The 12,185-nt window shown below is 36.6% G+C and overlaps 2 protein-coding genes across 2 annotated transcripts in view; both read right to left on the bottom strand.

Annotated features, from left to right (window-relative positions):
* Positions 1 to 12,185, bottom strand: part of LOC106060533 (uncharacterized) — a 95,882-nt gene that overhangs the window by 54,433 nt on the left and 29,264 nt on the right. The gene's annotated exons all lie outside the window — the stretch shown is intronic.
* LOC129927331 (uncharacterized) lies at positions 2 to 3,304 on the bottom strand. Its single transcript, XM_056035847.1, has one exon. It carries the CDS (start codon positions 3,210 to 3,212, stop codon positions 111 to 113), a length of 3,102 nt encoding a protein of 1,033 aa, XP_055891822.1. The 5' UTR covers positions 3,213 to 3,304; the 3' UTR covers positions 2 to 110.

Raw genomic sequence — 12,185 nt, forward strand, 5'->3', positions numbered from 1 at the left:
GTCTAACTAGAAAAGCTATACACTATAAAATGATCAGTTCAAAGTGTGTCATATTAAGCCTACAATTACTGAGTTAGAACTTGTGATATGGAAAAATAATTAAATAAATGTTAGACCTTATAATTAGGTCTGCTTGTTCTTGGTCTTAGGTTATATCTACCAGGACCAATACTGCCGTCGCTTGGAGTTGGTGACATCGGCGGCTCTCTAACAGGAGACTCAGCCCCTGCATTTACTTCTTCTTGATGTCCATTTTCCCCTTGTTGTACATATGTGTTAGGAGCAGCCATTGGTTCTATAGTCACATGGTCAGTAGGCACCTGCATCTGTGTTATAGGGTTTGTCTCCGGCTCAAAGTCTTCATGTTCCATATGTTGATACACCTCTGATTCTCCCTCTCTTGGAACGGGGGCCAAATGTCGCAATGACACTGTTTCTTCTCTTCCATCAGGAAGTCTTACAATGGCATACTGTGGGTTGCATGTAATTAAGTCCACAGCTATTGTACCATCGTCATATTTTGATGCACGGACTCCCTTTTTTAACAACACTTTTCCTGGTTGAGCTAACCATGTCGGGAGTGATTTGCCGAAGGTGGACCTGCGATAGAACTTGAATATTCTCTCGTGAGGTGTCTCGTTTGTAGCGGTACAGAGCAGAGAACGAAGAGAGTGCAGGGCTTGGTTTAACACCTGCTCCCATTTGGAAACCGGGAGTCCTTGAGTTTTTAAGGCCAGAGTTATAGCTTTCCATAATGACCCGTTTAGCCTTTCTACTTGAGAGTTCCCTCTGGGATTATAAGGGGTCGTCCTGCTTGTGGCCACCCCTCTCTCGTGTAAAAATTCCTGCACCTCTCTTGACATGAATGAGGTACCTCTATCAGAGTGTACATAGTCAGGCATTCCGAATAGTCCAAATAAATTATCTAGACATCTGATTACTGTTGAAGCCGACATATCAGAACAGGCGTATGCAAACGGGAATCTTGAAAATTCGTCAACTATAGTTAGCAGGTATGTGTTCCGAGATGTAGAAGGGAGCGGTCCTTTGAAGTCCATACTTAGTCTCTGGAAAGGTTGCATCGCCTTAATTAGAGTTCCATTAGAATTACTGAAATATCTGGGTTTTACTTCGGCACAGATTCTGCACTGGTTGACAACCAGCCTAACATCTTCACAAGAGAAAGGTAAGTTTTTCGCTCGCACTAAATGCCATAGTCTTGTTACTCCCGGATGACACAGAGAGTCATGGAGCAGTTTCAATTCATTTCGACTCATAGCTGACACACACCCGTTTCTAGAAAACGTATCAGCCGCTACATTGTGTTTGCCTGGTCTATACAAGACATCGTAGTGGAAACAGCTCAGTTCCAGTCTCCACCTTTGAATTTTCTCATTCTTTATTTTCCCTTTGCTCTGTTTGTCATACATGAAGGCCACAGAGCGTTGATCCGTGACAAGGGTAAAGCGATTTCCTACTAAGTAGTGGTGCCATTTCCTTAAAGATTCTACAATGGCATAAGCTTCTTTTTCTATAGCTGAGTGCCGCCTTTCACTTTTCGAGAGTGTTCTTGAAAAGAACGCCACGGGGCGGCCATCCTGGTTGAGGGTGGCAGCTATTGCAACATCCGAAGCGTCTGTTTCAACCGTCAGAGGTCGAGTATAGTCGATGGTGAAGATGGCAGCTTTCTCCAGCTCCTGCTTTAATTCGTTAAGGGCTGTCTTTACTGTTTCTGAAAGAGGGAACGACGTGTTATTTGCCAAAACATTTATTTTGTTAGAAAAATTTGGGATCCACTGTGAGTAGTACGCCAACATGCCCACTATCCGTTTTTGTGAGCGCATATCATGAGGGGGAGGAAGGTTTCTTAAAGCCTGGAATCTTTCAGGGTCTGGCTTGAGAAGGCCTTTAGAAATTTCGTATCCCAATAGGCAAACTTTGTCAGTGGCTATCGTACTTTTGTCTTCATTAAATGTGATCCCATACTTTCTAGAAGCATCTAGAAATCTTTGCATATTCTCATCGTGCGACTCTTGATCATGACCACATACCGTTACATTGTCCACGTATGCAAAGGTGTCCTGCAACTTTTCATTCTCAATAATTAAATTTATTGTTCTCTGGAAGCATGCAACTCCGTTGGTAACACCGAAAGGGATGCGACAGAACTGGTAGAGTTTGCCACATGCCTTAAATGCAGTAAACGGTCTTTCCTCAGTCTTGATTGGTATTTGATGGTAGGCACTTTTGAGGTCTAGAGTACTAAAAACGGAATAGTTGGATATCCGTTCTACCAGTTCATCGACTCGGGGCATTGGGTATGCATCCAGTAAGGTGAAACGATTTATTGTTTGACTGTAATCAATGACCATCCTTCTTTTATGTCTCTCGTTTGTTGTCACAAGCACCTGTGCTCTCCAGGGAGACTTTGAAGGTTCAATGATTTTGTCCGAGAGAAGGTTTCTAACTTCAGACTCAATAAATTTGTTATCACCTATTGAGTGCTTTCGGGACTTAGTAGCCACTGGTCTGCAGTCAGAAGTTAGATTACTGAATAGGCTCGGTGTTTCGACTCGTGCTGCTTTAAGACCACAGATGTATAGAGGATTGCGTTTTCCTCCGTACGGTATGGTCAATTCCTTATGAAGACTTATAAAGTCTACACCAAGGATTACATCCGAGCACAATCCAGCAAGTAGAGAAAGTTTGACCTTTTTGTAGTGTTCTCCCTTGTACTGGACATCGGCAAATGTATGTCCTAATGTCTTTTCAGAAAGATGTGTAGTGGCCATGAATATTCTGTTTGTAGACGGACGTACTGGCCATTTATTTCTCTTGACGATGGCTTCTGATATGTAGCTTTCACAGCTGCCAGTGTCTATGAGAGCTTGCAACAGCAACCCGTTGACGTTCACTTGTGCCGTAGACTGTGTAAGCCCAGAGAAATGCGTTGATGACAAGGTACATGGAGTTATCACACTGGTCAGTGATATTTTGCTGTCAGCTTTGTTGGCTGTTGTTTTACTTGATTTACAAACAGTTTGGAAGTGTCCCTTTTTACCGCACTGATGACATAATGCATTTCGAGCAGGGCATTCAGTTCTAGAGTGTCTCCTCCTACCACAAAAGTAGCATAACGACTTAATGGCATTTAATTCCTGGTCTTCGTTAGAAATGAATGTTTCTAGATGGGAGCTAGTTGGTGTTTTCATTGCCCCACAGGAGATTTCGTTCGTTGAATTGTAAGCCTGAGCATGCGTTGTGGCTGTTTCTAACACTCTAGCTTCGTCAAAAGCGCTTTGTAGAGTAATAGATGTCTTTTCCATTAACCGCTGTCTAATAGTGTTGGATGCCAGACCCGTTATGAAGGCGTCTCTAATGCAAATGTCTCTGTGCTGTTCAGCAGTTACTTCTTTAAAGTCACAGTCCCGGGCCAGGCTTCGCAACTTTAGCATAAAGGACTCTACCGTTTGGCCCGGCTGCTGTTTACATGTAGCAACCAAATGTCTAGCAAAAATGTCATACTTTACCTTAATATAAGTAGTCTTGAGTGTGTCTATGGCCATCGAATAGGACGATACATCACTGATGAGCATATAAACCGTAGCAGATACGTGATTCTTCAACAACTTTAGTTTAAAGTCTTCGTTTATATCCTTGATCGATGAAAGAAAATTCTGAAATGTGTCATACCAGTGAGTCCATTTTTCTGAGGCCAGAGGAGCATTAGGATCAATGTCCAACTCTTTCGGTCTGAGTAATTTATCCATTGTAGATTAAGGAATCCAACACTAATCCAGATACATAATTTTGTCGAATAAATTGTAATGAAATGATAACGACTAGAATACCAATAACATGGCTTTATTCGACAAAATTAGACTACAGTAAACAGTGAATGAAACCAGCACGTCTAGCATACCACTGATGCAGTCTATACACACACACACACACTGGACATGAAACACAACAATGGCCATGACCTTCAGACACGCTGGACGCACGCAGAAGATCAACTTATCTTATCTTCTTATCTTATATAATACAGACGTTACTTCAAAAAAGAAGATGATTACGTCCTACGCGTCATGCATTTAGTCATGCATATTAACCAATGACTTAAATTCTGCCAAGTCACTGGTTTTCCTGGCTAGCTCAGACAACCCATTCCATGCTCTAATAGCACTAGGGAAGAACGAGTATTTGTACAAATTTGTCCTAGCATATGGGACGAGGAATGTGCCTTTATCTTTGTGTCTTTCAGAGTATTTTATTAAATTTTGTTTTTGTATTTGAAGATTATGGTTCAGTGTTTTATGTATTATTGCTACTTTACTTTTGAGCCTTCTGTCCTGAAGGCTTTCTAAATTTAGTGATTTTACTAAAGGTGTTACTCTAGTCAAATGTGAATATTCGTTTGTTATGAATCGCACTGCTCTATTTTGTGTCTGTTCTAGTTTCTTAATGTTTTCTTGAGTTGAGGGGTCCCAAACAGAGGATGCATATTCTATTATTGGCCTAACCAAGGTTAAATAACATTTTAGTTTTATGTTCTTATTTGATTTATAGAAATTTCTTTTAATAAATCCTAATGCTTTGTTTGATTTTTTTGTAGTTTCATCAATATGTGGATTCCATGACAGTTTTTCATTTATTATAACACCTAGGTATTTTGCGTTTTTAGTCTGTGTTACTGGTTTGCCATGAATAAGATAAGTGGAACTAATTTGTTTTAGTTTTTTTGTTACTCTTAACAACTGACATTTTTCTGGGTGGAAAGACATGCTCCAATTTGATTCCCATTTCTGTAATTCATCTAATTCTCTTTGTAAAATATCTGTGTCTTGTGTTGTTTTTATTGTTCTATATATTATGCAATCGTCTGCAAATAATCTGACTTTTGTTCCTGAAGTAATGCAATTTGGTAAATCATTTATGTAAATTAAAAATAGTAGTGGACCCAAGACTGTTCCTTGAGGTACACCTGAGTTTACTGTTATCGGTGTTGATTTAGAGCCATTTATTATTACAGTTTGTTCTCTCCCTATCAGAAAGTCTTTAATCCACTGATGCAGTGGACCATTAATGCCGAAACATTTTAATTTTTTAAGCAAACTATGGTGGTGAACTTTGTCAAAAGCCTTAGAAAAATCTAGTAAGATAGCATCTATTTGTTCACTATTATCTAAACCTTTTGAAAAATCATCAATTAGTCCTATTAGTTGTGTTTCACATGATCTATATTTCCTAAAGCCATGTTGGTATGGTGTGAGGACATTATGTTTGTCTAAGTGGTTTATGATGTTGCTACATATTATGTGTTCTAGGATTTTACATGTGATGCTGGTAAGTGATACTGGTCTGTAGTTTCCTGGGTCAGATTTTTCTCCTTTTTTAAATAGGGGGGTGACATTAGCTTCTTTCCAGTCCTTTGGTACTCTGCCCTGGTTAAGTGAAGCCTGAAAGAGTATTTTGAACACTGGGGCTAGCTCATTACTTAGTTCTTTGAGTAATCTAGCTGGAATACCATCAGGTCCAGAAGCTTTATTTGGTTTGGTGTTGGCTAATAGTTTTTGAATTCCATTTTCTTGTACTACTATATCTTCTATGTTGTCTACTTGGTTCAAATTCAGTAATATGTCTTTGTCTCCTGGGGCTGAGAATGCTGATGCAAAGTATTTGTTTAGAATGTTTGCTTTAGTTTCATTATCATTATGTATTATGTTATGTTCATCTTTTAATGGCGCTACGCCTGTTGTTTCCATTTTCTTAGACTTAATGTATGACCATAGGTTTTTGTTGTTGTCTTTAGATATTACATTGTTTATGTATTCACTCTGCAGCTGTCTGCTTACTTTTTGGGTTAAGTGTTTAATTTTTATATACTTTTTGTAAACTCTTTCTGCATTAGTTTCTTTAAATTTTCTATATAGGTTTTCCTTCTGTTTACAAAGCTTCTTTAGTCTATTATTAAACCAGCATTTATTTATTTTGTTTGATGTGTATTTAGTTGGTATTTGATTTTCTATAATGCTTTTAAGATGGTTTTTAATGAAATTCCAGAGGTCATCGACTGGTTGGTTAATGTCTTTTTCTAATAAGAATGTTTGTTGAAAGTTTAATGCAGCTTGGTGTAGTTGTGTTAGGTTACATTTATTCCAGAGTAAGATTTTTCTTTTGGGTTTTATATTGGCTACTGCTTTTATCTGACTGTGTATTTTTATGATCTCATGGTCTGATAGACCAGGGATAATATCATAATCAACTACTAATCCAGGTCTGTTGGTTAAGAAGAGATCTAATGTGTTGTTTAATCTAGTTGGCTTTTTAATGATTTGATCTAAACTTAGGTTGTGTAAAGTTTCTATGAAAAGCTCATTTATGTCCTTAAGGTTTTGGTGTTTATCTATGGTTAGTGTTTTCCAATTTATATCAGGTAGGTTGAAATCACCCATAATCCAAAAAACTGCATTTTTATTTGTCTCTTTAAGTGTCGTAATCTGATTACATAGTTCCTGCATGTATTCTAAACTAGAATTTGGTGGTCTGTAAATGCTGCCTATTATTAGGGATGTTGAGGTGGTATTAATTTTACAAAATGTTGATTCTATATTTTTTGAGTTAGGTAAGGTAATTTCTTCTGCTATAAGAGTGTTTTTTATTGCTAAAAGAACTCCTCCATGATTATCAGCCCTATCTTTTCTAAAAATTTCATAATTACTATTGAAAATTTCTGCATTATAAATTTCAGGATGTAGCCAAGTTTCTGTGCCTGCAATTATGTCTGGTTTCTCACATTCTAATAAAATTTCTAAGTCTGCTGTTTTGTTCCTAATGCTTTGAAAATTTATTACTAAGGTTTTAAGGTATTTTGGTGTTACTTCTTTAGTAGGTTTGTTTAGTGAGGCTGTTGTATTAATTTTAGTAGATTTAGGTTTAACAGGAGTGGATCTGGCTAGTGGTTGGTGAGTTTGGTTTGGGATGGTGTTTAGGATGTTGTATGGGTTAGAAGTGTCTGCATCAAAGGAATCAAACAGTCCTGATGTAAACTGAGGTAACCCACATGGTACACAGTGCCATGATGCATCTTTGTTGCCTAAGGCATAATACACAGGTGTATTCATATGGAGACATGATGCATGGTACCATTCATCGCAGGTGTCACATTGAATGGCTTTCTGTTTCATGGTGCATACTTTTTTGCAGATGTTGCATCTATCTTTAGATCTAGGCCCTGGATTTGACTCTACATCTCCTGCTATTAATATTAACAGTGATAGGTATTTATTTCTGCTGTGTCTGATTGAGAACTTCCATTTGTGATGGGTAATCTTCTTTAGTGTTATGGATGTGTATGTTAGGTTATTTTTTAAGTTGCTTTGATCTAAAGTGTGATGATTGATTATGACTGTTGTTTCTTTTTTAAGTTTAGTGTTGACTAAGGTAGATCTGGTTCTGTGTTCAGCTAGTATGTATTTAGTAATTATTAGGATAAATAGCCAGAGCAATTTCATGATGACTGTTTTTGATTTTAGTTTTTAAAGGGGTCTAGTCTAAATCTAGTTTAAGGTTTACAATGCCTAATTTATGTCTAAATCTAAATTGAAAGCTAACAATGACAATTAAATCAAATGAAATGGTTTATTAAATTCAAAATATGGACCTAGACTAGATCTAGATCTAATTCTAGATCAATATATTTACGTGTATAATTAACTATATAGAATATTACTATTAGTTATTATTAGTAGTATTAGTAGATGATTAGTAGATCTAAAGCCTTAATTAAAGTCTAAGTCTAACACTAAAACTAGACTAGACTGACTTGACTAGGTCTAGATCTAGTCCTAAGGGCTAAGCTAAGAGTTGTTAATTTGAATTAATTAGTGGAAAAAAAATGCTGAATTAAGTTAAATATATAATTTAAAGATATTAGTTTATTAGTTAAATAGCTTTTTTAATGAATTTGGTTTGATTTTAATACAACAAAACGAAAAATTTAACTCATCTCTTATAACAGTAAACAGGGAGCAGCCATCTTGCAAAGAGCGCGTAGATCAGTTACACTACAATGATTTAGACAGACATGATATGAATCATTAGGTTCAAATAGAAGAAAACTATAAGCTAGGACCTGACTCTGAGTTACGGAAAGAATCTGGTAAAAAAAAAAAAAAAACATAAATACTTTAAAAAAAAAGACAATACCTCCTTGATACAACTTATAGAGCGATTGTTTTTCTCTTAATAACTAATAAATGTTAGTTTAAAAAAAACAAAATATGGAACATTTTTACCCCTCCCCCCATCTCCACGAGAAAGAATCCTACTACACTTAATAATATACCAATGATAGGCCTTTACATCCAGACTTAGATGATGATGCGCAGACTCTTGAATCAGTCATGTCTTACATTCGGAAATTCCCGAACGCGATAGTCCTTCCAAGAATACGATAGTCCTTTCAAAACCGATATTGGAACTAGATCTAGACCTAGTTCTCTAGCCAAATTTAAATTTGTTTCTTTTGTTTGCTTTGAAAAACTATAAGGGTCAAACTAGAGTTTTCCCCGTGTGGCCAACGAGCTTGTAATTCTTTTCTCAGCGATGTACATCAATTGTTAAATTCCTAGAAAAATCGTTAGAGACATTTTTTGATATCCGCGTCCACCCACCCAGGCTCCTCCACCCTCCATTAAACTCTGACTTGAATAGAGATTGTGTAAAAAAAAAAAAAAAAAAAGAGGATATAAAAAGAGACGGAATCTCTTTGTTTTGAAAAGTTATTAAAATTTGACATTGCTTGAAGCATCCAAGAAATTGTCATTGTCTTGACTCAAAAGCAGAAGTTTTAATGTCTTCAAATATTTGCGACATGTGTTCGTGATAAACGTTTGGAACGAAAAAAAACATTACATTGCTCTCTCAAGGCAGACAATTACAAGGCGCACTGAGGAACGTTTCTCAAGATGAAGCTGAGCAACTGAAAAGTCGTGTCCATGAAGGCTCGTTCTTTTCATTAGCCTTGGACGAATCTGCTGCTATAAATGATGTTGGCAGTGAAGAATTGTATAAGAGGAATTGGTAATTGAAAGATCTTTTAATAACTTCTTTGCTTTGAGTCATTCTATGGGGAAAAAAGGGTCAGATGTCGAGTCTAAGATTACATTTTAGTTTAACGGATGGAGAATAACTGCTGACAGGTAGAATTGCTGGAACTGTAAAATATATTAATGTTTTTTTTTTAGGTCGTCATGTTCTTAAATATCATAGGATTGAACACACAAAAAAGCGTCCCTGTGTGGAGAAACGGCATGTTATGACACCAGTTATAAAATTAGAGCAAGAGAATAAGAAGAGACTTCAGAGAAGATTGTCAACTCTTGGATATGGGTGATCTCATCTTTCATTGAGAAGTTGGCTTTCATGTCGTCATAAGATTTTGGAAACTTAAATACATTTCACATAATTTTCTAGATTACGCAGGGCATGTATAACTGACAGGTCATGTATAACTGACAGTGTATGTATAACTGACAGGGTATGTATAACTGACAGGGTGTGTATAACTGACGATTATATCCCAAATTAACATATTTCAAAGGACTGAAAGTGGGTAAAAGTTTGTGAGGTATAACTGAACAAGAAGTGAACAAAAAATGGAAAGAAAAAAAGTTGGCCACCCGTGACGTATGTAACATTTTATTATATGATGAATAGATAAACACACAGTTAAACATATGGATAACAGATTGATGATAGGTAGATATTAGTTATTTGAAAATATTAGCAACAATATCGGATACTTTAAGTGAATATCTCTAATTAAAGACCCTCACAATAAATGGAGTGCAAAAATGAATTCTAGTGGAACAAATATTCTTTAAATTGACCAACTTGATAGCTACTGTTATCAACTTGACGCACCTACTTTACCAACTTGATAGCTACAGTATAAACTCGACGCATCTACTTTACTTTTCATACTAATGAATCATAACAGACCAGAGTGTAAAAATAAAAAAAATATTGCAAGAAAGGAGAAAGTAGTTAATTACTTGGAACTAACACTTTAAGACATCAATGGGGTCTACCTCTACATAATAATCAAAGCACAGATCTGCCATGAAACTATAGTCTGACATCCCGCATCATCTTCCAACCTAGTCCACAAGTTTTTCCCCTCCCCGCCCTCTCGGAGGTTATATCCAATAATAGTTTGTATTTGCATATTTTGATGAGTCCCTAATACGTGGACTTACTCGGCGGTCTCTCTAACAAGACGTCCGGGGACAAGTGAGTCGTGCAGGACCGGCAACCTTAATAAGTGCATTATCCCCCGTCGGTATCAAAACATAAAGTGTCACTGCGGGGACCCAATTACCCGGCCATCTACTCTAGCGGCCGGCTATTCTGTTTCGGTAATCATAAGCAATTTGTGTCCACGCGCTCATTTGAATACCTCACCACGGAGGCTTCCTCTCAGGTTTTTGAAAAATACCAAGAATCTAGGTATAAAAACACCAAAAGTAATAACCAGATTCGGTTTTTTTTTTAATCCAAACTCTGTTGTGAATTCAGATGTAGATGGAAATGTCACACTTGGTTAAACTCGCGATACGTAGGGACTAATTTCTCCAACAACTAATACTAGTTAGAGATACGCTTTAGTAATAGAGTTATCTTAAAAATTACAGACACTTCTTCAATGAGAAGACAATTACATCCTATTCGATTCCATGTATAGTCGTGAATGTTAATTAGACACTTGAACTCTGCTAAGACATTATTTAATTCTGCTTAGACATTGGTTTTCCTGGCTGATTCAGGCTACCCGTTCCATGCTCTAATGGCAATAGGGAAGAATTAACACTTATACAAATTTGTACTAGCATATGGAATAGTCATTAATTTTTTCTAAGTTTTCAAATCATTGTAAGTCTGGAGATAGATGTTCGTGCAAGGGGCAGATAGATAACCCCAGCAAGGTCACCAAGAACATGATTTATGTGGTAGCATACAGAGATAGGTAGAATGTTGAGCCCGTTGTTTCTCTGGACTAGACGTCTCATCCATGTACAGCAGCTTATTGTAGCACAACATTTCAACAACTTTTTGGAAAGTGTTGCTCGCCGTTGTCACAACTTCCAGCAATCAGGAGACTAGTACACCAAGACCAAGAAGAGCTGATATTGAGAGAGATGATAGCTCTTTTGTACCTCGCGTTTTATATTAGATTATACTTTTATGACAAAATCTTATTACATTTCTAGAGGGGTTTTTTTTGTAGCTAAAATATTTTTTTTATTCCAAAAAGTTTGTTTTACTTCTTGGACAGAAATTGAGGTCTCTACCAATTCAACTTACTGTTCATCAAAGTAATAACAAAACAAAAACATGTCTCACAAATATGTACACGTGAATAGGCCCGTAACGACGTCGAAATAACAAAACATACAATAAGTCTACATTTTACCAGATTTTATTTTGCACAGCAATATTGAAATGACCTTTACATTATCTGCCCTATAAGTTCTGAACAAGATACTGAACTACTTTGTTTACTAACGTTGAAATGAATTGTTCGAAATAAATAATACCAGGTGTTACAGATATACCCAGATCTAGAACAAAATACTTAGCAGAGTAAACACTGGACACTACTGAGCTTAGCAGAAATTTGAGTTACAGCTATCATTCACTGCAACGCTGCCATTAGTTGTTTTAAATTCAAAAAAATTACAAACTTTGGTACTGTGCTACCGATACAAGCCTCATAAATGTCACATTAGGATAATAAGATGACAGACACCGAGTCCAATCTGCAGCAGTACCAAGCTGACATGACTAGATGACTAACCCAAGTTCCTTCCGATCAGAATACGTAATTACATCATTGGAGCTCATGTTTAACAAACATATCCCATACGGGGAGCATAGTTTTCAAACGTTCTAAGCCACTGTTTATTTGCATATTTATTTTATTTGACTTCTTTCTTCCTATAACTTTTTTTTTGTTTAAAAAAATATAATTGAAATCAGTACATCTGGAAACATTCTCTTTGGGATCCTAAATAGTCTTTTAGCAAAATCAAAAGATGAAACCGGTTCAAAAGATTTACTTTAACACATACATCTACCAGCTATATCAAAGCAATATATCTTTTCCTTTGTATTTAGGGGGA

Source organism: Biomphalaria glabrata, chromosome 7, assembly GCF_947242115.1.
Source record: "Biomphalaria glabrata chromosome 7, xgBioGlab47.1, whole genome shotgun sequence".
In the NCBI taxonomy this organism is placed as follows: Eukaryota; Metazoa; Mollusca; class Gastropoda; family Planorbidae; genus Biomphalaria; species Biomphalaria glabrata.